This window comes from Herpailurus yagouaroundi, unplaced genomic scaffold, assembly GCF_014898765.1.
Source record: "Herpailurus yagouaroundi ecotype Mexico unplaced genomic scaffold, PumYag 184, whole genome shotgun sequence".
Lineage (NCBI taxonomy): Eukaryota > Metazoa > Chordata > Mammalia > Carnivora > Felidae > Herpailurus > Herpailurus yagouaroundi.
The window spans coordinates 9,289,676-9,316,274 of NW_024412415.1; the positions used below are offsets into that span (position 1 = coordinate 9,289,676).

At 37.6% G+C, this 26,599-nt stretch overlaps 1 protein-coding gene across 5 annotated transcripts in view; it reads left to right on the plus strand.

Annotated features, from left to right (window-relative positions):
- Positions 1–26,599, plus strand: part of SNAP23 (synaptosome associated protein 23) — a 39,855-nt gene that overhangs the window by 5,311 nt on the left and 7,945 nt on the right. For 3 of the 5 annotated variants that reach the window (XM_040492440.1, XM_040492438.1, XM_040492439.1), the window contains exons 2-6: positions 15,726–15,829; positions 16,604–16,645; positions 17,060–17,108; positions 18,061–18,178; positions 22,714–22,746. In XM_040492440.1, coding sequence (XP_040348374.1) covers positions 15,773–15,829; positions 16,604–16,645; positions 17,060–17,108; positions 18,061–18,178; positions 22,714–22,746 — 299 coding nt within the window. In that variant the 5' untranslated portion in view covers positions 15,726–15,772. The remainder of the gene's footprint in view (positions 1–15,725; positions 15,830–16,603; positions 16,646–17,059; positions 17,109–18,060; positions 18,179–22,713; positions 22,747–26,599) is intronic. The other 2 variants (XM_040492441.1, XM_040492443.1) reach the window with 1 other exon arrangement.

Below are 26,599 nucleotides of genomic sequence, written 5' to 3' on the forward strand. Positions count from 1 at the left end.
TATTACTGCATATGTAATATAAGGACTACTGAGTCCTTACATTGTGACACTTCTTTGATAGTGCAAAATCACAATTTTTTTAGGGTTGATCGTGCTTGGATTTTGGTTCCCAAATCAAAGTCACAAGAGATGTTTAACAACTATTATGAAAAATTATAGTAGCTTTGTTGAGCACTATAAACCATGCCAGCCAAGGTTTAAATGCTTTGCATGAATTAACTCAATCCTTATAATGCTCCAATAAACATTATATTCTCATTTAATGAAAACTGAAGCACAAAGAAGTAAATTAAACAATAGGATTTAAAAACATTATGCCTCCAAGTATTGGGCATTTAACCACCACACTGTATTGCCTGTTGTATAAACAAGAATGTGTGTCACTCTTTTAACCTATTGTGAGGAGATATTTTCCAGGGACCTGAGTGCTACTATTCTCTATCTCTGGCATATGATTCCTGTTGTCAGAATATTTGAGAAGCTAGCCAGAAAACTTCTAGGTGAACTTGGACTCGGAGCAAAAATACCTGGATGATTTGGGTAAATACTTTATTCAGGCAAGGTGAAGCTTTGTGCCTACCTCACACTTGCTGTCTCCTTAGCAGATAGCATTCTTAAGTCTGCCAGATTATATGTGTTTCCAACCTGGAGAATGAATGCTGCATTCTTGAGCCTTTTTCCTAACTCCCATAGAGCATTCCTTTTCTTTCTCCATAGCCTTTCTTTTCAACAGTGTGATTCAGTTCAACAATGTGATTGTAATCACATATAGATCTACCTCCCTAGAATTATGTTCTGGTCACTTAGAATAGAATTAGGGAAGTTCCAGGACTTGACAACTAGGTGTTGGACATCAGCAATTAAGTTATAAACTGTGCTTCTGTAAAGCTGAAGTGTAATTTTGATCTTTTGATTCCTGGCTTTCAGTGGTATTTTCTCACTCAGTATGGTTTCTATCTTGAATCATGTGCTTCAGTGCCCTTTGAAACCAAAGATGTTTAATAGATATGATTTAGTGGTGTACTTCTTCTATTTACATAGTTTTTGAGCTTCATAAGAATGGTTAAAGTTGTTCCCATAGAAGGAAGTAGAAAAGAACCTTGAGAGAGGAAGTAAAAGGAGGAAACTAATCTTAACATAAGTAAAGCTCTCATCTAAATGCCTTCAGAAATCATTAAATTTCCTAATCAGAGCATGGACTCTTTTTGGTATAACCTAGAGTATTTTGAGTATTTTGAAATACTGTACACCTGTAATTTTTGTGTGTGAGCATCCTTTCCTTCTTCCTTTTAAATGTCTCATGTTAAAAATGGGTACCTGGGTAGCTTAGTCTGTTAAGCGTCTGACTTCGGTTCATGTCATAATCTCGCGGTTCGTGAGTACAAGCCCCGCATCTGGGGTCTGCTTCAGTTTCTGTATCTCTCTCCCTGCTCCTCCCCCGCTCACACTCTGTCTCTTTCTCTCTGTCTCTCAAAAATAAACAAATATTAAAAAAAAATGTTCCCTTACTTGATAGCAAATACTTGAAAAATGTTTGTGGAATGAATGAAGAGGGATGTAATCTGGGACTGGGATTTCTTTCTGCCAAGCCTCCAGACTAGGTAGGCTGCTGACTCTCCATCTACCAGCATAAGGGAATTCTCAGCTCTTCTGAGGCCGTCACCATAGCTAGATGTCACCACATTCTCTTCTGACAACCTTGGCCTTGTTTTCCTCTTCAGTTGGGCCCTGGTCTGGCATGCCCTCCTAAGACCACAGGTTTCTGCTAATAACTGCTTTCTCTTAGACTCTCCATCCACCAGTGTGAGGGAATTCTCAGCTCTTATGGGGGAGTCACCATAGCTAGATATCACCACATTCTCTTCTGACAACCTTGGCCTTGTTTTCCTCTTCAGTTGGGTCCTGGTTTGGCGTGCCCTTCTAAGACAACAGTTCTCATCTGAGAACTGTTACCTCTTCAGTTATCATCAGGTCTGTTCCAAGAAGGACCACCCCCCTCCCCTAGGAAGGAATATGTATTATGGAAAGAGCCAGAAGTATTGCATTTTATTCTCTTAGCATAAATAAGTTAGACTAGATGACCTCTGAGGTTTATTTTCAGAGACTATTCTCTGAGATAAGAATTGAACAGAAACTTTGTTCCCATATAACTGATAAATTAAGCAGAAATTTCAGTAGATTAGTAGTTTCCAAGTCATGTTCCATGGAACCCTTGTTCCTTGGGATTAATAAAAATGTTCTTTGAAGGAAAAGTTTTGTTTTTAGGCTTTTTTTTTCCCCCTTAAATTTTTATTCTTTTTGGGGGGGGGGGGGTGGGGGTGAGGGACAGAGGATCCGAAGCAGGCTCTGCGCTAACAGCAGCGAGCCCCGTATGGGGCTCAAACTCATGAGCTGTGAGATCATGACCTGAGCTAAAGTTGGATGGTCAACCAACTGAGCCATCCAGGCACCCCTGAAGGAAAGATATTTAGGTCATTTGCATTTGACTGAGATAGCCACAGTTAAACAGATTTCTTTGTTGCTTCAGGACTTCTGATTTCCAGCCAAGAATTTATTAGCCAGCCAGTTTTTAAGGGCACATATAAAACTAGGAGATGGGGAGGTATAAGAGCTAAATATGTTCATTGTAGAAAGTTTGTGGGTGATATCCAGAATTGAAGCATATGAAGCATATGATTTAGGAATTTGGGATTAAACACTGGAACAACTAATACTGTTGAAAATTTTGCTGTTGGGGTCCTGGGAGCAGGAATTGGTTTGGGGTATGAGGGAGGGCAGAGGAATTGCTATTTATTACTGTTGTGGAACTATTTGACTTCTCAAACCATGTACATATATAGATTTGATTAAAATAAAATATAGAAGAACCCAAATCTTCAAAAATAATTTTAGATGGCTAAATAATATTCCATCATGTAGTTATACCATAATTATTCAGTCAAATCCCCTATCATTGGTTCCTTAGTGGCTTCCTTTTGTTTTGTTTTGTTTTGTTTTGTTTACATTATAAATAATACTGGAATTGGGATGCCTGAGTGGCTCAGTCTATTAAGCATCTGACTCTTGATTTTGGCTCAGGTCATGATCTCATGGTTCATGAGATCAAGCCCCAACCAGGGCTCTGTGTTGACAGCGCAGAGCCCACTTGGGATTCTTTCTCTCCCCTGCCCATTCTCTCCCTCCCCCCCCCCCGCCGAAAATAAATAAATAAATAAATACATACATACATACATACATACATACATACATACAAACTGGGGCTAATGTATCTTTGTATCTGTGATTTACTTCTACATTGTTAAGAACAGAACAAGGCCAAAGAGTAGGAAAAATTTTAAAGTTTCTTGTATATATTGCATTATCTTTTGAGAGTTTTGGTTTTTAAAAATCATCATTTTATTCTAAACAGTGGTCAAGAAAACTTTAATTTTATAGATGCGGGAATTGAACTACCCACAGACATCCTGAATGCTTAAAAAAAAAAAATACTATTTATATCACTATTTCTCGTGTCATTTGGAACTTGCAACATTTTTTATCTTTTAGAGTTTTTCACTATCAATGATTTATAGTTATTGCATAGACTTGCTGTTAATGTAGTTATAGAGTAATAGAGTATTGCGAAACCTATCTATAAAACCAGTATATGTTTACAACTTTTTGGGAAGGGGGTGAGGGATTGGATTAAATAGGTAATGGGGATTAAGGAGTATACTTGTCGTGATGAGTACCAGGTGGTGTATGGAATTATTGAATCACTATATTGTACACCTGAAACTAATATAACACTGTTAACTGGAATTAAAATAAAAACTTACAAGTAAAATAAATCCTTTTAAAGAAAATTTAGAAAAGTGGCACCTGGGTGGCTAATTGGTTAAGCGTCTGACTCTTGGTTTCAGCTCAGGTCATGATCTCACGGTTTGTGCATTTGAGCCCCACATTGGGCTCTGCTCTGCCAGTGCGGAGCCTGCTTGGGATTCTCTCTACCCCTCCCCAACTTGCACTGTCTCTGTCTTTCTCAAAATAAATTAATTTTTAAAAAGATTCTTTAAAGAAAATTTAGAAAATGCATTATTGTGTAAGGCAAATAAAAATCATCTGTAAAATTTTTAAAATATTTTCATTCCATCTCATTTAAGCTGGGGTGGGCATTTCCATTTTTGGCCTTTATTTTATTTTATTTTTTTAATGTTTATTTATTTTTGAGAGACAGAGACAGAATGTGAGTGGGTTAGGGGCAGGGAGAGAGGGAGACACAGAGTCTGAAGCAGGCTCCAGGCTCCAAGCTGTCAGCACAGAGCCTGACACAGGGCTTGAACTCACGAAGCATAAGATTGTGACCTGAGCTGAAGTTGGATGCTCAACCGACTGAGCCACCCAAGCGCCCCAATTTGGCCTTTAATATTTAAACTATACACATTTTTTAATGTGGCATTAAGATTTATTGGTAGAAAATTATGGTGCTTAACCTGTATAATGACCATTTTAAGTCTCAAAAAACAGTTCAGCGTTTTCAGATACACTAACATGTAAGTAATGATTTTGATGTTGCCTTCTTTAAATTTCACTTTCTCTTGTACTAGTTATTAATAACAGCCAGAAGTGCCAATTAAAAAAAGTTTTTTTCTTGGGGCACCTGGGTGGCTCAGTTGGTTAGGTGTCTGACTTTGGCTCAGGTCATGATCTCGCGGTTTGTGAGTTCAAGCCCCATGTTCGGCTCAAAGCTGACAGCTCAGAGCCTGGAGCCTGCTTCAGATTCCGTGTCTCCCCCTCTCTCTGCCCCTCCCCTGCTCATGCTCTGTCTGTCAATAATAAATAAACGTTAAAAAAATTTTTTTTAAGTTTTTTTCTCTCCTTGACAGAAAGAAAACTTGGACTCTTTTTCCTTTTAAAGATGTGGAAAGGCATGTTTTCAGAATTCCAAGAAGCTGTTTTAAATTTTTTTTAAGTTTTTATTTATTTAACTAATCTCTGCACCTCATGTGGAGCTCGAACTCACAACCCCAAGATCAAGAATTGCATGTTCCCAGGGGCGCCTGGGTGGCGCAGTCGGTTAAGTGTCCGACTTCAGCCAGGTCACGATCTCGCGCTCCGTGAGTTCGAGCCCCGCGTCGGGCTCTGGGCTGATGGCTCAGAGCCTGGAGCCTGTTTCCGATTCTGTGTCTCCCTCTCTCTCTGCCCCTCCCCCGTTCATGCTCTGTCTCTCTCTGTCCCCAAAATAAATAAACGTTGAAAAAAAAATTAAAAAAAAAAAAAAAAAAAAGAATTGCATGTTCCTGGAATGCCTGGGTGGCTCAGTCGGTTGAGCGTCCGACTTCAGCCCAAGTTGTGATCTCGCGGTCTGTGGGTTCGAGCTCTGCATCGGGCTCTGTGCTGACAGCTCAGGGCCTGGAGCCTGCTTCCGATGCCGCGTCTCTCTCTCTCTCTGCCCCTCCCCTGCTCATGCGTGTACGCGCGCTCTCTCTGTCAAAAATAAACATTAAAAAAAATTAAAAAAAAAAATTGCATGCTCCTCCAACTGAGCCAGCCGGGCACCCCACCCAGAAGTTGCTTTAAACACAAAGATACTTATATCTGAATAAAGAAGTACGTTGGGTTTATTTCTTGACGTGGTTGTTCTATCCTCTTTTCCAGCCACCATTTTTCTTCCTGGAGAAGAAAGGAGGGGATCCATTGAACATAAAGTACAAGTTTTGTATTTCAATGGTGCCTACTCTATAGATAGCTACTATCAATTATTTTAAGTGAATCTCCATATTTTATGCTATGGCAGAAAATTGTTCAGCATAGGAAAAGCTACAAAATTAATGATTTCTTTCTTCCTTTTGATTCTCACTCATACTGTTTACTTTTACTTGACTGCTTCTTCCAAATATTCTTTCTCCATCCTGAAGGTTTTTTTTTCAATTTTTTATAAATCGAGGTATAATTCACATAATGTTAAAGTTCACTATTTAAAGTATACAACTTAGGGGCACCTGGGTGGCTCAGATGGATAAGCGTTTGACTTCGGCCCAGGTCATGATCACGTGGTTCACGGCTCAGAGCCTGGATCCTGCTTCAGATTCTGTGTCTCCCTCTCTCTTTCTCTGCCCCTCTCCTGCTAGTACTGTCTCTCTCTCTCAAAAATAAACATTAAAAAAAGTTTTTAAAGTACACAATTTAGTGGCTTTTAGTATATTAATAATGCTGTGCAGCTATCATCACTAATTCCAAAACATTTCTGTCACCTCCAAAACAAGCCCTGTACCTATCAGTAGTTAGTCCTTTCCCTTTTTCCCCCATCCTCTGGCAATCACTAATCTACTTCTTGTCTCTATGGATTTGCCTATTCTGGACATTTCACATAAGTGACATCATACTATACGGGTCTTTTGTATCTGGTTTTGTTCATTGAATGATGCTTCCAAGACTCATACATGTTGTAGCATGTAGCATTCCTTCTTATGGCTGAATGATATTCCATTATGTGAACATTTGGGGTTTTTCTGCTTTTTGACTGTTAGCAATAATGCTGCTTTAAGCATTTAATGTACAAGTTTTCATGTGGATGTGCATTATCATTTCTCTCTAAAGTACCTAGGAATAGATTTGCTGAGTCATATGTAATTCAGTGCTTAACTTACTGAAGGCTAAGTTATTCTTGTCCTGCATTGTTAAATGATACTTTTTTTCCTCCCCTCCATTAGGTACCAGAATTATAACAGGGTAGGATATCATTGATAATACCTGACTCTACATTTTTAAAAATATCAACTTTGATCTAAAACACTGGTTTTCAGGGGCACCTGGATGGCTCAGTCAGTTAAGCATCTGACTCTTGACTCAGTTTCAGCTCAGGTCATGATCTCGCGGTTTTGTGAGTTTGAATCCCATGTTGGGTTCGGTGCTGATGGTGCAGAGCCTGCTTGGGATTCTCTCTCTTCGCCGTCTCTCTCTAAATAAATAAATAAACTTAAAAAAATAAAATAAAAAAATAGTGGTTTTCAGCCTTGACTGCACATTGGAGTCACCTGGGAAGGTTTAAAATCTACTGGCTCTCACCCCCCAGAGATTCTGATTCAAATAGTCTGGGGTGTAGCTTGGGCCTCTAGGTGATGAGTGTAGCCAAGACTGGGAACCACTGTTGTAACATGTGCGCTAATCCTGGAGTTAGACTTGCTACTTGAAAAGGGAAAAGCAGGGACTTCATATATATGCATTTCTTTGGGCAAAGCTGCTAGACATTTGAATGAGTTGACAATATATCTATTTTCCTCTTTTTAATATATGTAACAGCACATCCTCTGCTTCGGTCCACCTAGATTTGAATCTAGCTCTTTGTGACCTTGCAAAAGTTGCTTAACCTCACTGTTCCTTAAGTTCCTACATCTGTAAAATGTGGAATTAAATAGTATTTGCTATGGACTAAATGTTTGTCTTCCTACCAAAATTCATAGGTTGAAATCCTAATTCCTGGTGTGATGGTATTTAAATGGGTCTTCTGGGAGGTGCTTAAGCCATGAAGGTGGATCCCTCATGAATGGGATTAGTGCCTTAGAAAAGAGGCCCTGGAGAGCTCCCTAGCCCCTTCCACCATGTAAGGCATTAGGTTTGCACCAGAAAGAGGGCCCTCATGAAAATATGACCAGTGCTGGCATGTTGAGCTTAGTCAGACTTATAGCCTACAGAACTATAAGAAATAAATTTCTGTTGTTAATAAATCGAGCCTATGTTGTTGTTGTTTTTTATAGCAGCCTAGATGGATTAAGAGAGTATTGTAAGGATTAAAGGAGTGTGTGTGTGTGTATCTATAATACACATATGTATTTTATTTCTTAGTATAGTGTCTTGCATGTATAATGATTTATAAGTATTAACTTGTAGTTGTTACTCTGAATCTTCTCAATCCTCTACTATCTAGATTTACAAAATGGTGAGTAAAGATTATTAAAAGTTAGCTGCCATTAAAAAAAAAACTTCTGGGGCGCCTGGGTGGCGCAGTCCGTTGGGCGTCCGACTTCAGCCAGGTCACGATCTCACGGTCCGTGAGTTCGAGCCCCGCGTCAGGCTCTGGGCTGATGGCTCAGAGCCTGGAGCCTGTTTCCGATTCTGTGTCTCCCTTTCTCTCTGCCCCTCCCCCGTTCATGCTCTGTCTCTCTCTGTCGCAAAAATAAATAAACGTTGAAAAAAAATTAAAAAAAAAAACAACTTCTGTATATGTTGGATACTTTGATAATAATTCATAATAAAAAGTTGATTAGCATAATGACCTTCATGTATTATTCACCCAGCTTCAACAGTCGTGGCCAATCTTGTTTCCTCTGTACTCCCAGCCATTTCCCCACCTTTGAATTATTTTAAAGCACATTCTACAGATTACCTATTAAATGGCTTCTAATTTTATACATTTTCTTTGAATCCCTGAGGATTCTCATTGTTGGTAGGAAGGTTAGAGAAGGAGAATACACTGGAGGTGAGGAGCCATGACAGGAGTTTGGCTGTATTCCAGGATGAAGTTGTAAATTCTCTGTTCCAGCTAAGTTCTCTGCCTCTTTGTGAACTCTGCGTTATCCACCTCTTAGTATTTTGCCGTGAAAGTACTAAGAACTTACTCAGAGCTCATTAGAACCCATTTCTGCCCCCTAATGTGAATGAAGTATGGTTCCCAGCCAAACTTTAGCAAGGGCCTTTCCTCTAAACATCTGTTAGCAGAATGTTTTGGACAATCGTTCTGTATCATTTCTATACCTTTGTGGTTTGTGAATGAAGTATGGTTCCCAGCCAAACTTTAGCAAGGGCCTTTCCTCTAAACATCTGTTAGCAGAATGTTTTGGACAATCGTTTTGTATCATTTCTATACCTTTGTGGTTTGGACAATTGGTCTGTATCGTTTCTATACCTCTGTATCATTTCTATACCTTTATATCATCTGTGAATGGATGGAAATGTTTCCACAAATACATTTACTGTGAATATGTACCAACAGAAGATTTCTCTCGAGAGAGGCTAAGAATTGATCATTATGCTTATGAAATGTGGTCTAAAATTAATTCCTTGTCTTTGTTTTCACCAGTCTTATAAGTCTGTTTTCTTGGTTGTCATAAACTATCATATTTGTGATGAAAATAAATGAATGAAATTTAAAAGTAGTGTAACTACAATGCAGATCATTTGGTAAATTGGGAAAAAAAGAAAAATCACTCAATTTTACCACCACAGCCGTTAGTTATATTTTGATGATTTCCTGCTAGACTTTTTTATACCCATATTCTTTGTCTCAGTAGTTATAACAAGTATTTGACTTTTTTAAGTCTTACTTTGTTCAGTTTATATAATAACCTTCAACATTTTGTGTAGTTTTGTGTTTGCTTGGCCTTAGCCAAAAAAAACAAAAAACAAAAAAAACAAAACATTTCAGGGCAGTTTTTAATTTTTTAGACATGCAAACTATATATATATTTGTCTAGATAAGTACCTATCATCCGGAAACTTGGTTTAATTTAAACCTGTTTAATATCTGTCTTGACATGTGCAGACTCATGACTGGCCTGAAAATAGTTCAGATACATAGCTCATACAGTATTATCAACTTCAATATTCAAATGTAGCCTCAAAGATGGAACAATTAATATTTAGTAGCTATTTTCAATTGCATTTACATTAATGTCACTTATATTTAACATTGTTTGGCTTTTCTTTTGCCTATGACTTTCTGCTTCCCTAATAATATTAAAATAATGACTCACACTTGAATACCAGCCATGCATCAGGCACCAATAATAAGCACTTTTTATGGATCACCTTTTTTTAATCCTCACAAAAAGAGCCTGTTATCTCTATTTTACAAATGCAGAAACCAAGTCTTAATAGATTTAGCTGACTTGCCCGAGGTTATACAACAAATACATTTTGGGGCCAGAATTTGAATGCTGGAGTTCCTATGCTAGCCTGCTATGAACAGAAATTTCCACTTGATATAAATACATTGATTATCAAACTATGCCAAAAAGAACCACAAATTTTATCATACAATAATAAACTATATGGGTGTCACTTGTAGAGCAGCTTATATTGTGATTAAGAAGGAATAAGTCATGAAGCTAACTTGGTAGAATATTTTAATGCAAAATCTTTGCTTTCCAGCATAAAATGAATTATTATATAAAATCACTGGTATATTATTCTTAGCAGGACACTGAAATGGGTGGTGATTTAAAGTGTTGTGTGTGAGGTGCTTGGCTGGTTCAGTTGGAAGAGCATGCAACTCTTGATCTCAGCGTTGTGAGTTTGAGCCCCAGGTTCGGTACAGAGATTACTTAAAAATAAAATCTTTAAAAATAATAGGAATGATAAAGTGCTGTACTTCCATTACTTCCTGATTACTTCCTGATTACTTCCTGATTATATTTATTATATGTTATATATATATATATATATATATATATACTTCCTGATTATATTATTACTTCCTGATTTTTATCGGTGAAGACCTCGAACTCCTGTTGATTCAGTTCTAAGACTTTTTTCTTTATATCCCTTATTCCCAATAGTATTATTTTCAAAGTTAATGTAATTTCATTAAAAAAAAATTTTTTAATGTTTATTTTTGAGAGAGACAGAGCACAAGTGGGGGAGGGGCAGAGAGAGTTGGAGATACAGAATCCAAAGCAGCCTCCTGGCTCTGAGCTGTCAGCACAGAGCCCCCCAACACAGGGCTCGAATTCCTCAACTGTGAGATCATGACCTGAGCTGAAGTTGCATTCTTAACCAACTGAGCCACTCAGGCGCCCCTAAATTAATGTAATTTCAGATTCTTAATTATTTTAAAACAGCTGAAAACCATGATAACTTTTGTCTTTCAAGTTCTTTAATTTTGTTTTTAAGATTTTATTTTCAAGTAATCTCTACACCCAACGTGGAACTCACATTTACAACTTCAAGATCAAAATTTGCATGCTCTATTGACTGAGCCAGCCAGGCACCCCAGTTCTTCCTTTAGTTTAACTGTTTTTGAGTCTGTTGAAGAATTTTTATGGTTTTATTATATGTATATTATGTATATTATATATTTATATTAAATTTCAGAATGAGCCATCGGGTAGGGTAGTTAGTCTATTTTCTGATATTCAGCAGTTCTCATAACATCTGATGTTTGTTAAGGGAAGATGCATCCAACAGTAAGACTAGTTACCAGACCATGAATTATCTTTGGTTTCAGAGTATCCATACTTGAATAATAAGTCTGCTCAAAAAGAAAACAAAACAAAACAAGACAAAAAACAGGGCACCCAGGTGGCTCAGTGGGTTGAGCGTCTGACTCTTGATTCTGGCTCCAGTCATGATCCCCGGGTTGTGGGATTGAGCCCTGTGTTGAGCTCCTCGTTGAGTGTGGAGCCTACTTGAGATTCTCTCTCCCTCTGTCCCTTTCCCCCCTACTCCCCTCAGTCTTGCTCTCTCTCTCTCTCTCTCTTAAAAATAAAAATAATAAATCAGCTCTTTACTGATTCAGTCACCCTGGGCAAATTACTGGAATCTTATTTTGCCCATCTATAAGGTGGCATAGTAAAGATAATGATGTATATAAGTACTTAGTAGGGTACATGATATATACTAAGGTACTCAGTGAATATTTCTTCTTCCCCACTCCAAAGTTTATAAAAAGAAATTAAGGTAAACTAGGAGTCTTCTAGTAAGCCCAAATTAACCAAATTAAGGGAGATACAGTGTAAAAGTGCTAGGGAAATTCTTGCTTTTATCTTTCAAAGGGAGCATATACTACACTCACAATTAGCATAGTATATTAAGTTCCAGGAATATTGACAAAAATGACACATATTGGGGCGCCTGGGTGGCGCAGTCGGTTGAGCGTCCGACTTCAGCCAGGTCACGATCTCGCGGTCCGTGAGTTTGAGCCCCGCATCGGGCTCTGGGCTGATGGCTCAGAGCCTGGAGCCTGTTTCCGATTCTGTGTCTCCCTCTCTCTCTGCCCCTCGCCCGTTCATGCTCTGTCTCTCTCTGTCCCAAAAATAAATAAACGTTGAAAAGAAAATTAAAAAAAAAAAATGACACATATTTAACCTGTTAGATTATATATAAGAAGACTAAGGTTTTTTTTTTAATAAAAAAAATTTTTTATGTTTTATTTTACATTTAAGAGAGAGACAGAGCACAAGCAGGGGAGAGGCAGAGAGAGAGGGAGCCACAATCTGAGTAGGCTCCAGGTTCCGAGCTGTCAGCACAGAGACGTGGGGCTCAAACTCACGGACCACAAGATCATGACGTAAGCCAAAGTCAGATGCTTAACTGACTGAGCCACCCAGGTACCCCGAAGACAAAGTTTAATGGGATATTTGTGTCAAGAGACATTTCATTTTCCTTCCTCTCCCCCAGCTTTAATTTAAAAAACTTTTTTGTGTGTTTTATTTTTGAGACAAAGACGGTGTGAATGGGGGAGGGGCAGAGAGAGAGAGGGAGACACAGAATCTGAAGCAGGCTTCAGGCTCTGAGTTGTCAGTACAGAGCCCAACGCAGGGCTTGAACTCAGGAACTGTGAGCTCATGACCTGAGTGGAAATTAGACGCTTAACCGACTGAGCCATTCAGTTGCCGCTCTAAGCCCCCCCCCCTTTTTTTTAAGTTTATTTTCTTATTTTGAGAGAGAGAGCAGGGAAGGGGCAGAGAGAGGGAGAGAGAATCCTAAGCAAGCTTTGCACTGTCAGCATGGACCCTGACATGGGGCTCAAATGCATGAACTGTGAGATCATGACTTGAGCTGAAAGCAAGAGTCAGTGGCTTAACTGACTGAGCCACTAGGCATTCCCTCTAATTCTCATTACTACAACATTCTGGGTAGTCTTTTCCTGACTCCATAAGGAAAAACTCCTGGAGATAATAATAAATATGAGTAAAGCTATATAACTAATTCTAGGTTGCACCCTGCCTGACGCTTCAGAGCAGTTTAGTAAAAGCTAATAAGAGCCTTGGAAGTATTGTTGCTTTGTCCTTCCCCTATAATTCTGCTTTGTCTCTTTTACTCCCTTTTACTGTAACCATGTGTTCAACACCCTCAAGAATCCAGAGTAGAGGTCTTAGGCAGCTGTGTTCTGATATCAGCTTGTCAAACGTGTGTGAGAACTTTACATAAGTCTGTTTCTTGTCTTGTGCGCCATCTGCTCAGGGGAGGAAAAAAAGAAATACTAGGCAGAACTTTGAGTTCACCAAAGGTTGTGTCTCTCAAAATGAGTCCATTGCCATGCCAGGAGTAATTCTTCATTTCTGCCTCCCAGCTGTATCTGCCTTCGTGTGTGTGTGTGTGTGTATAATTAGAAGGAATCTTCTAGTTTGACAGAGGTCAGTTTTACATTCAAGCCTCTCCTTCAACCTACGTGTTTTGCCGATTTTCACTAGGATAGGAAGATAGCAAATAGGAGTAGAATTATGAAATTATACAATTTGAGAGATCTGGGCATCATATGCCCAAAATACATTCCTACCCATGGGACACTGTATTGGGAAACTTGACTAAGGGTGTCACTTCCAGGCACTGCTTGATTAGCATGTATTACTTTTCATATCACTTTTTTGTTCTATTGGGCATTGAGGAGGTATAGACAACTTTGGAGCATTCTGCCTGGTAAGAGCAGGCTTTGAAAGGTATCTTGTTGGGGCTCTGAAAGTAATGGAGAAACAAGTTACCTGGGAAGGCAGACAAGGTATTATAGAAATGAAAGGTGTACAAAAATCTGAAGGTGAGAGATTACAAAAACAACTTTTCATAATTGTAACTATAAAAGATTGACAGACGAGAAAACTGTAGCATGAACATATCTCTGATAAAGCTAAAGGGTCAAAGTAATAAAGCATGTGGTCCTATTTATGCTTCTACCTATGAATGAATAGTTCTTAATTCAAGAAAGACCTTGTATCTTGATTATATATCTTAGTACATGAACCTTTTGCCAGAACCAGAGTCCTACAGTGGCAAGCAAGATATGAAGTTAAATCTGTAGCTTTTGCAGTAATACTTTTTATTACTAATAGTAATTAATAATCATTTTTTCATGAGCATTAAAGGCTTTAATAAAGAAAGGTTCAAAATCTTAATTAAACCTAAAACAGCCACGATAGGAGTTAATAAATAAACAGGACTCCAAATGCAGTGCCTTTCTGTACTGAGAATATAATATTGTTGTTTTTTGTTTTATGAGTGATGATTCTACTAAAAGTGATGGTTAGTAATGGATGTGACTAAAAAGATTTGTGTGTGACTAGCAAGCCATTTCAGATCATACACTTGTAATGGCAATTTTTGCTTTGTGTTTCTAGTGGATAATTGCAGGCTTAGTGCTACTGGTATATGTAGCTTTGTTTCTAAAATCTACATAAATATTTTGAGAATGCACCTTGTTTTTCTGCTTATGTGTTCATTCAGCACACATTTGCTGGAGTACCAACTGTCAGATCCAATATATTAGGTGTTAGAGATTTAAAAAAAAAAAAAAAATATATATATATACACACACACACACACACACACACACACACACACACACACACATATATATATATATATATATAACAAAATCACTGTCTTCCAAGGATTTAGTCTAGTATATTCCTGGTTAACTAGGTTCCCTACCGGTCATTGAGTATACTCCATGGCAGGGTGCCTCTCAACTTCAGCACTTTGACATTTGGGGCCAGTTAATCGTTTGTTGCAAAGGGCTGTCTCTAGGAGCATTATGGTATATTTAGCAGCATTCCTGGCCTCTACCTGTTAGATGCCAGTAACACTACCCACCCCCCTCAAACTCAGACAATCATTACCCTTGTTCCCTGAGGGTAAATTCAGAACTTTATCTGTGTCACTGACACAGAGCTTTGGTAAAATTTGTTTTCAAAAATGTAATAACAGAAAAAAAATAACACAAAGCTAACAAATATAATGAAAGGAAAGCAACCTAGAGGTGTAACACAGTAGTTACTACTCCATATGACTTTTCAAAGAGGGATACACAACAGTAGTACTGAATAACACCTAGTAACTGTTTTGTGTTTAGTATGAATGTCTATGAATCTTCTCTTTCTGAGTTATGAGTTACTAAATTACTATGTATAGGAGAAAGAATTTTTGCGTTTCTTAGGGGCTTCACTAAAACAAGAAACAATATAATTGGAAAGGGAGAATCCACTGTGAAAAATCTGTTCTGAGTTCTACATTAACATTACCCTTTTCTTGTTAAGAATGAAAATAATTCATTTTCTCTAATTAGTGGCCTGGACAACTGGCACATGTCTAGAATGTTTCCTGTGTTCTTCAGGCACATGACTTTGAATTTTGTTACTTTATTAATGGAATATTACCTAACTTAGACTCTTCACCTTATTGCTTTTTCGTATTCAAATAATGTATGAAGAACATTTTATAACCAAGAATTCATTTTAATAATCTTTTAAAGCTTGTCTTCTAGTATGTGGTCCTCAAAGTAGAGAGACCACTTTCCTCTTTGAAATAGCATTTCACTAGAAGTCCTGAAACCTGAGTTTCAGGTTCTCCTCTGGTGCTAATTAGCATTTAACCAACTATTTATCCTTCCTTGGCCATAATTTCCTCACCTGTGACAGATAACTAGCTGGATAAAGATACAGATAGGTTATTTTATCCTGTTTTCCAGATAAGTATCCTGAATTCCATAGATCCATACTCTTTGCTCAAACTTTTTTATATCCTTATTATTACAGAATATCCACGTTTCAGTTTCTGTGCTTATCAAAAGTTTTAATTCATCATGGATAATCTGTCATCAGAAGAAATTCAGCTGAGAGCCCACCAGGTTACTGATGAGGTAAATATTTTACTTGGAATAAGTAATTTTCTTTTTTTTTTTTTTAATTTTTTAAAACTGTTTATTCATTTTTGAGAGACAGAGACAGAGCATGAGTTGGGGAAAGGAAGAGAGAGCGGGAGACACAGAATCTGCAGCACAGAGCCCTACGCAGGGCTCGAACTCAAGAACCACGAGGTCATGACCTGAGCCAAAGTTGGATGCTTAACCGACTGAGCCACCTGGGCACCCCAGCAATTCTCTTTCAGTTGAGGGATGAAAGGACCTTCTTAGAGGTCCATTTTGACCTCCCCGTCACTTTATGTCCAAGAATGCATTTGCCTCAGAATGCCATTGCTGGCCCCTTAGTTTTTCAGCTCACTGAAAGCTAAATAAATGAAAGCAATTTGGGTTTTTTTGTTTTTTTTTTTTCAGATAATCATTGTTTAACAATTACTTACAACAAAATACTCTAAATTAGAGGAATTGAAAACATTTAATTTAACAGAATTTCTGATGTCTGTGTTATATACCTTGATTCTGCCTACATTAAACTTTTATAAATGCCTCCAAATTTTCTCTCATGGAGCACCTGGTAGGAAGAAAATAACTAAAATTATAGTGCTCAACTTTATTTTTTTGTTTTGTTTGTTTATTTTAAAGGGAAGGTTGGGTGGGCTGGCAGTATCTAAAAATAGAATAGCATCATGAATATATGATCAGGTTTTTCTTTCTTTCTTTTTTTTTTTTTTGGCTACATATTTTAGAATACTAAAACCCTATATTTTTCCCTAGTCTCTGGAAAGCACAAGGAGAATGCTGGGTTTAGCCATTGAGGTAAGAAAGAAACTTTAATCATTAAAGTTAAGTACAGAAATTGTATAAGAGGGATCTTGATAGCATAAGCTGGGATTTCTGTTAAGAGTCAGAAGGATATGGTATCAGTAAGCTTTATTATTTGAAACAGCAGTTGCTGAAATTGTCAAACCATACACTAATGGACCTTTTTTGTTTCTCTCATTGACAGTATTAGAATGTGATAAGGAAGATCAATTCACCATGAATTAGTGATTTAATTTTATTGGGGCATGGTGAATAGTTAAAGTTGGTTTGGGATATTAGTTTTCTCTGTAGCTTTAATCCTCTGAGAACTTAGGTTTCTAAATGATTATCTCTTGCTATTGGGCCTTGTAGTCTTTGTTTCTGTTGCTTTTGTTTTTTAGTGCTATCAGCTTTTTTCCCTTCTTTTAGTCTCAGGATGCAGGAATCAAGACTATCACTATGCTGGATGAACAAGGGGGTGAGTTGCAGTCATTGGCAAAAACCCTTGATTTGACTTAGAATACCAGAAAGCCCTTTCAAATCAGCCATGTTGAAAATTAAGCCTTGGGGAGTGACTTCTCTGTGTAAGATAAAAGTGATAGGTTTACTTTTTTCTGAATTATGTCGTGTTAATTGCCTATTTGAGGTGGGGATGACAGTGCCCAATTGTATACCAAGTACTTGTCCAGTAGCAGGATTTATTGTGTGCATTTGTCATATGTACATTAGATACTATGATATTCTTGCATCCTTTTCAGAAATCAGGTTAAGACCTTAAACAGGTTTAGATTTGGGTGAGCTTGGAAATATTCTATTTGAGTTGCCCCTGAGCAATCTGGCCTAATTTTTTTTTTTTTTTTTCACTTTTGAGAGAGAGAAACAGGATACAAGTGGGGAAGGGGCAGAGAGAGAGGGGGACACAGAATCTGAAGCAGGCTTCAGGCTCTGAGCTGTCAGCGCAGAACCTGACACAGGGCTTGAACTTGTGAACCTTGAGATCATGACCTGAGCTGAAGTCGGACACTTAACCGAATGAGCCACCCAGGTGCCCCTCTGGCCTAGTTTTTATCAGACTTACGATAGCCCTCAGGTTTTGAACTTATCCAGAGATAAAACACTAGGGACCTGGTCTGGTCAAAGTATACTTTATTTGGTTTCAGGGGTGATCTCTAAAAACTCTCACATGCTCCTCTTACACAAATTTCTTTAGAACAAATCTTCCCACAGTAAGAGGCCACTGCCTCAAAATCAGTTTGTGAAAGATTGTTTTCATGTTGGACAATATGCAGTACTTTCTGGCACTGATACAGTCACTGGGATGATGGATTATTGGTGGGTTCAAAATTGAGGTTTGCTATTCATAATAATAGTGTTTTCTGGTTGGTACTGGGACTGTAAAACAAAATGTAACTTCCCCACCTTATTCTTAGAACAACTAAACCGCATAGAAGAAGGCATGGACCAAATAAATAAAGACATGAGAGAGGCAGAGAAGACTTTAACAGAACTCAACAAGTGCTGTGGCCTTTGTGTCTGCCCATGTAATAGGTGAGTTGAGAAATCAAGATCTTTTTAAAATTAAAGTGAGAGCATCCCCACCCACCCCTCCGATAAGGTCAGAGGTGTGACTGGGCCTATATACGGAACTTTGTGAGATAAATTTAAGCCATTTTTCCTTCAGGCAGATCAGCCTTTTCATGAAAATGGGCATGTTCACTAAAAACCATGGCCTAAATTTGGTCTTTTCTGGGATCAAGTCGCAATTTCATTTTTTAATAATGTATGAAATATAATGGAGGAAATTTACATCTGGATAATATATAGCAGGATGGAATTAGTGTCTTTTCCTCTCAAACAAAGAGTATTAACAAAATATATATTTTATGGTAGGCACATGAGGGATTGCCAAGGGAGTAAAGGATTTGGATCCTGTCTTCAAAAGACCTACCATGTGGTTAGATATATGAGGAAGAATAGCAGAGAAGTAAAAAATAAATAATAGTGCTAGATCACATGTCAGCTAAAGCTAAGGGTACAGAACTGATAAAATTTGGTTTGGAGAAATCTTACAGGAGAGATCGGACTTGAGTTGGACTCTGAGTGTTAGAAGGATTTGGATGGACATGGAAGAACTAGGGGGCATTTCCTAATGTAAACAGAAATTATAGAGAAGCTTGACTTAGCTGCATGATTCATATAGAGTAGAAGTGAAAAATAAGACATAAGTAGGCAGACTGAGGGGTTGATGGATTGGAGTGGAATATATAACTGCACACTTGGGGACTAGTTAGGAATCTTTTATAATCTAGGCCTGTGAGGTGAGGCCTTGTTAATGAGATTAGAGAAAAAACTGTAAGTCAAAGGGAATTTATTTTAAAGCAATTGATTGTGTGTCAAACACAAGGAAAAATCAAAGAAGTCTGAAAATTTGAAGTCTCTAATAAACTAGGAGATGAAAAGTCTTCAAACTTTTTGTGTATGGTATATAAGATTATATTTGAAAGGGATCATTGTTTTTGGTCACTCCATTATGAATATTTAAATTCTCTACTTACTCTTTGGTAAACCAAACTCCATGGTGTTGACGAATATTCTATGTATTTCAACCAAGATGAGGTTTTACCTAAGGCAGTCAACCATTATCTTCCCTTCTGTTTGTTAACGAAACAACTTTGAACTTTACCCTTAGTTGAAATGACAGTGCCTGGAAATTGAATGACCACCCTTACTGCTGAGAGAATTCATTTTTGAAGAGCTTCATAAACATTAGTACTTCATCTAGTTTTCTCAGCATTTTTACTTCTCAAAGGAGTTAGGAATGGGGGAACTTTTGTTATATTGTCATACTTATAGACAATTTTTCATGTGACAGCATTCTTAGCCATTTCTACCAAAGAATATAGAATTGTTTATTGGTCAACTTTAGTGTTTTGGTCGTAAGAAATTAAGATTTGACAGTAGTTTTGTCCACTGGCTTCTATTTTAAGACAAATCTGTTGACCTGTTTGGACCTTGTTTGACTCTCTGAAAGCGTATATTTAAATAACTATGACTTGACAGGGTTTAGCAGATGGTTTAAGCAAACAAGTTAGAAATGCACTAAATGCATTAGAAATGCATTAATTTTTTTTAATGTTTATTTTCAAGAGAGAGAGACAGAGTGTAAGCTGGGGAGGGGCAGAGAGAGAGGGACACACAGAATCCGAAGTAAGCTCCAGGCTTTGAGCTGTCAGCACAGAGCCCAATGTGGGGCTCGAACCCACAGACCATGAATGAGATCATGACCTGAGCCGAAGTCCGTTGCTTAACCGACTGAGCCACCCAGGTGCCCCATTTTTATCTAAACTCTTAACTATGGATTGTAAACTTGTGCTTTTCTCCTGTGTTCTGTGTATCCTCTTGAAAGTCCAGAGGAGAGGGGCGCCTGGGTGGCTCAGTCGGTTGAGTGTCCGACTTCGGCTCAGGTCATGATCTCACAGGTTGTGGGTTCGAGCCCCGCATCAGGCTCTGTGCTGACCCCTTGCTCAGAGCCTGGAGCCTGCTTCAGATTCTGTGTCTCCTACTCTCTCTGCCCCTCCCCGTTCACGCTTTGTCTCACTCTGTTTCTCAAAAATAAATAAATGTAAAAAAAAAATAAATAAATAAATAAAAAAAGTCCAGAGGAGAAAAGTCTAATGAATTTCCTTGAGATTACCTATTAGGAGAAGAGCAAGAAGAAAGAAGACATCCCTAGAATGTAGAGCAAAATCAGCTCTGAGTCTAGGGTTGGTAAACAGAAAGAGCAGTGAATCCTAAGATGATCTGATATAATAAGAAGGGAATGGAGCTATAGAAGTATTAATTATTAGTAAGTACTATCTCACTTTGTATATTCAAACCAAGCATAGGCAGGATTTTCTGGGACACTGGTGAGAGAGAAGGTAGAGTATGGTCCTGAAGCTGTCTGCAGCCTCTCACCTCTGAGAACCCTTTCTCAGTAGGTCCAGAGAGGAAGGCACTTCTTGACAGATAAGAGTTAAGGTGCTCCTATAACAGAAGGATTTTTCCCTGAAGGGAAGAGAGTGATATTTTAGTTTAAAGATGTCCGATTTTAACTGCCTTCCTTACACCTCTCTCTTCTTATAACATTAAATCCGTGGCCTCTATGGTATCTCTTGTCCTCAGCTCTGTCTACTATTATTCCTGCCAGTGTCTTGATCTTTCTAATTTTATCTGCTAATCTGGGTTTTAGTTAGGCTTATCATATAAATAGCCATAACATGAGCTTCTCAAAGGCGGACACAGGATCGTATAAGGCTAGTGGTAATTCTGGTAGTAATAAAAACTCGATACACAATATCCTAATCTTCCACTCAGAAATCTGAAAAACTCCGAGAACCAAGTTTTTGGTTTGTTTTTTTTTTTCCTCATAATGTGGTGCCACAACCCATTAATTAGGCTATAAAATGTGATGGGAACTGAAACTGTTCATGATCTTTATCACACTTCATGTAAGTGTTAATTTGCTTCACTATAGAAATATCCAGGTATTTACTGATTATGTGGTACTGCTCAAAATGTCTCACATCCAAGGGTTTGGATAAGATTTGTGGGCCTTTTTTATTAATTTAGGCGCTTATTATTCTGAACACTTTAAATTTAATCCTAACAGTAACCTTAATATGTGATAGATTCTCTTCTTAGCACCATTTTACATATGGGGAAACAGAGGCACAAAAAACTTACATTAGAAATGGAAGAGCTGAGTTTCAAAACCAGCTACAGCCACAGCTTTTAACTATATGCTACATTGCTTGACTTTGGCAAGAAAAGAATGAACTTGTTTGTTGTTGCCATTGTTAGATGTATTTCTATATAGAAAGTGTATTGGATAGATTTGTTCTTTGAGATTTCTTTTGTTCAGTAGTATTCATTGAAACCAGCTCAGTAAACAAAAGAGACCTGGAAATAGCTTTACTTAACAGAACCCTGTATTAGAAGGGAATTTTAATTTTAGCTAATTTAAAGGACTACCAGGATTAAACTTTAAAATCGTGAATAAGTGTCATTCTCTTAGCTTGCTACTATTTGAACTGTAGCACAGATAGCACAGATCTTTTAAAAGTTCTATTATCTTTGACAGTAACTTTGATAAGCTGTCATTCTTTTTTTTTTTTTTTTTTTTTTTTAATTTATTTTTGAGACAGAGCCTGAGCAGGGGAGGGGCAGAGAGAGAGGGAGACAGAATCCGAAGCAGACTCCAGGCTCTGGGCTGTCAGCACAGAGCCTGATGTGGGGCTTGAACTCACAGAGTGTGAGATCATGACCTGAGCTGAAGTCAGATGCTTAACCAACTGAGCCACCCAGGTGCCCCGATAAGTTGTCATTCTAATTAATAAGAGTTTAGAAAGAAGCATAATTGAAATGGGAAGTCTCATAATAGTAAACTCTCTCGTATCTCAGTTTAACTATTCTCAGACAAGGTACTCTTCTGTCTGAACTTGCCTCTTTTCAGTGTATGCTTATAATGTCAGACACATAGTTTGAAGATAAATTGGTAATTCTGGACCACTTATTAGAGAGCTTCAAGTACTAGAGATTTTCTACTGTTCAAGTCTTATGTCATATTGAGGTGTAAAAATTCAGCACTGATTGTTAAAATAAATGCTGACTTATATTTTAGTCAACTTTTCAGTGCCCCTTCCATCCTACTCACTGGTGATAAAAAGATGAGTAAGGCATAGCTCTGGCACTGTTTTGTCATTACTCTTGTTTTTTTGTGTGTGTCTGACCTGGTATGTTGGTAGGTGTTCAATAAATACTTGTTGGTTGAATGTCTTTAAGAAACTTGTTGGCTGATGGGAGAATTAGACGTATAAAAAGATTTTTAAAAATTAAAATGCAAATAAAATATATAATAGAAATAATGAGGAGAAATCTGTAATCACCAAGAAAAAAAGTTTTAGGACCTCTCCCGTTAGTTTTTGCCTTCTCTTCATACTAATTTTCATAATTTTAGGTAAGAATATCATCACCCACACATTCTTAGGAAAAATGAAGCATACTCTGGTTTAAATTATTTTCCTGTTTTTCTTTTTATCTAGATTCTCAGATGTTCATTGTTTCTATGAAACCAGGCAGGAATTTAAATGCATTATGTTTTTTAGAGCTCTAAACCTGTTTCTGTTCTGTTTGACTGGCACTCACTATTTTCTGCATTTCATCCTCTCAATCTCTTCCTTTCTAATCTGCTTACTAAAAATGAAGATTTAACATCAGGACCCGAGCTCAGTAACTGATCAAAGAGAACTTTAAGATGCAGTCTTGTGGCGCAGTTTGAGCTGTTAACCTGCTATCTAAAGGTGATGCTTCAAATGGCTTTTCTGTGCATGTGCATGGATTTTGTGAATTGTGGAGACTGTCTTTAAAACTGTGCTGTGATGTGTAATGTAAAGTGAATTTGTTCTGGGTGCTGTATGCCAAAAGATGGACTTGACAAAATGATCTTAATTTATAATGCAACCCTTTGACTAATGACTCTGATAACTAAGCTTTTACTAAATAACATTTGAGATTAAAAATAAAAACACCCCTGAAGTTTCTTAAGAAGTTTTAAATAAGTTGATTTTTGTAGAGAATTGCTTCATCCTATGTTCTGATGAAAGGTAAGGGAATTCAGGCTAAATCCACCTTTCTCCATAGGACTTCGATTTCAGCCTATCTTGTTATTTCCTTACGCCTTTCCGGTTCCAGAATCAAGATTTTTTCCTCCTAAAGAGTTGCTTCTAATGATTTGGATTCTCCATAACTTAGGCCACTACCAAATTGGAATTAATTGCCAATCTAGTCATCTTGAATACCATTTGGAACAAGATGGGATATAAACTTAAAATGTTACCATATTTGAATGTTCTTTAAGTAAGGGTTTTCTCTCTTAATTTGCTCTATAGTTCCTATTATGTCATGTGTTAGCTTGCTCTGGTTTCATGTTGAATTAATACAGAGTTTAACTAATCTTAATTTTTTTTTTAATTTTTTTTTAATGTTTATTTTTAAGAGACAGAGAGTAACAGAGCACAAGTGGGAGAGGGACAGAGAGAGAAGGATACCCAGAATCTGAAGCAGGCTCCAGGCTCTGAGCTGTCAGCACAGAGCCTAATGAGGGGCTCAAACCCACAAATCGTGAAATCATGACCTGAGCTGAAGTCAAATGCTTAACCGACTGAGCCACCCAGGTGCCCCACTAATCTTAATTTTTTATGAAAGTTAACCCTGTAGTCTGCCTACTGTTTAGTATAATCTTTGACTTCTTTTTTTTTTTTTTTTAATTTTTTTCAACGTTTATTTATTTTTGGGACACAGAGAGACAGAGCATGAACGGGGGAGGGGCAGAGAGAGAGGGAGACACAGAATCGGAAACAGGCTCCAGGCTCCGAGCCATCAGCCCAGAGCCTGACGCGGGGCTCGAACTCACGGACCGCGAGATCGTGACCTGGCTGAAGTCGGACGCTTAACCGACTGCGCCACCCAGGCGCCCCGTATAATCTTTGACTTCTTAAGTATTGTTTTGTTTTGTTTGGCTATGCACTTAAGTGGGCTCCACGCCCAGCATGGGGCTTGAACTCACAACCCTGAGATCAAGAGTTGGGTGTTCTACTGACCAAGCCAGCCAGGCACCCCTGACTCCTTAATTTTGGTTCTTTATAGGAACTGTGAAGATGATGGTTAAGCATTTGATTTCTGTCCATTGTTTCTTGCCTTTTTTTTCCTTCCTGTAGCCTGATCACCTAACACGCATACACACACACATACACGCAAACACACACACACACACACACACTTGTACTCATTACATTTGGTATTTAGTTGGTCTCTTCTTGATATGAAAGAACTATAGCTAACATTGAGCTTTTTTTGTTGTTTTTATTCTGTTAATATTAATGTTAACAACCAAAACTGTATAAATTGTTAAAATTACTGTGATCATATCTTGAGACTTGTTTCCTGCTTTTACAACAGCTTCTTTAATTGATTAAGGGATATTTCAAATCCTTATTTCAAACTTGCTATTTTTGAATGGGATTTATCTGGAAAAAAAGTGATAAAGACTATTTGACACCTCAAAACTGACAGGATAACTCTAACTTTCCAGATGGCATTATTTTTTTATTCATTAATGTATATTTATTTATTTTGAGAGAGAGCATACGCGCACATGAGCAGGGGAGGAGCAGAGAGAGAATGTCAAGCAGTCTCTTCACTGTCAGCGCAGAGCCCAACATGGGGCTTAATCCCACAAACCATGAGATCATGACATGAGCCAAAATCAAGATTACGATGCTTAACTGACTGAGCCACCCAGGCATCCCCCAGATGGCATTCTTAATTCTATCATAATTTAATTGCATTAAATTCCAATGCAATTTAATGATAAAAATGATTTTAAAAATTATAAATTTGCTTAAGCATTTTATTATGAAGTCTAATTGCTTCCCAGAAAGACCATAAATGTTAGTAAGCAAAAGAATTCGGTCACACATCAGAATCTTTTCTTTCTTACTGTAGACCAAAACAACCTGGGCCTGATGTTTTTTTATGTAGCCATAATCTAACTATATTCAGCTACCTCAAAGCTAGGGAGTGTTAATGGGCCAGAAGAGTAAACATGCCAGTTGGTTGGTAATTGTGCGCTTAAAGGCATGGACTTTTAAGTAAGGATCAGGTTGAGGTTGAAGCCAAAGAATAAAAATATTTGACTAATGCTTTTCAAAGCAGTTTACATCCATTATCAACAGGATCTTTTCACAGCCCCGTGAAGTATTAATATTAACTACAGTATGTTTATTTTATCTTAGTTTTACATATAAGAAAAAGGACACTTGCAATGGAAGTTTGCTTAAGGCTCTACAGGTCTGGAAAGACAGGTCTAGGATTGGGATTCAAGTCAATATACCACAAATCTTATGGCTTTTTAAAAAAATAAAATCTTGGTGTATACTTTTGCTTCCTTCAGATTAATTCCTTACCGTCCCAATGTATAGAAATACTAAGGCAGACTACCAGAGTAACTAAAATACTCTTTCTATAACAGATTGGAAGTCCTTACACATTCCCTTACCCCTGGCTGGGGAGCTAAATAAGCTTTTGAATTTCAATAAAACAATAATAACAAAAGATTTGCAGGCTCTACTCCATACATACTAAAGCAAAATTTTCAGTGTGTAACTTATGCATCTGTGTGTTCACAGGCATCCACGTTGCACTGTGCCTAGTCAAATTTGGGAAATAATTACCTTTAAAGCGGTTAAGACCCTTTGAAGGAAGACAAATAAGATTAAAATCATTCTTATTACTGTTGCTATTGTTGTTATTATTATATGGGCAGCTACTCAACAGTTCCTTAAAAACAGGTAACTTTCAAGGTATTCCAACTTAGTGGCACAAACTCCAGGGTAGTGGCAAGCGGCAGGATCGACTGGAAGATACTACGTAGAGTGGAGGTGCTGAAGAGACCTGGAGAGGTCAGGTAGATAAAGATACAAAATCAACATCATTTAAAAATCACCTCTTCGTAAACATTCAGGATAGTCCTAACTGCATGGAAAGAGTGCAGTTTTTTCCCCAACTCATTTGAAAGTAAACATGACAATCCCAATGCAAAGCTATAAAAAGAAAAATTCAAAGTCCACTTTTTGTACCTTTTCCCCTTGATATTCGACGAACATCTTCCAGGGTCCAGTCCTCTTAAGGGGAGAAAGGTTTGATAACCAGTCTGATTTTTTGTTTATAACACAGATCATGCTTTAACTGAAACTTATTCACTATATCATGTTAAAACAGTTCATTTCCATCTTAAGCCCCTTATAGCTAATTATGGATGGAAGAATTCTCAAAAGGTTAAAAGAATTTTCAAATCTTATCTTCTATGGTTGAGAAGGAGGTTAGAGCATATATATATATATATATATATATATATATATATATATATAT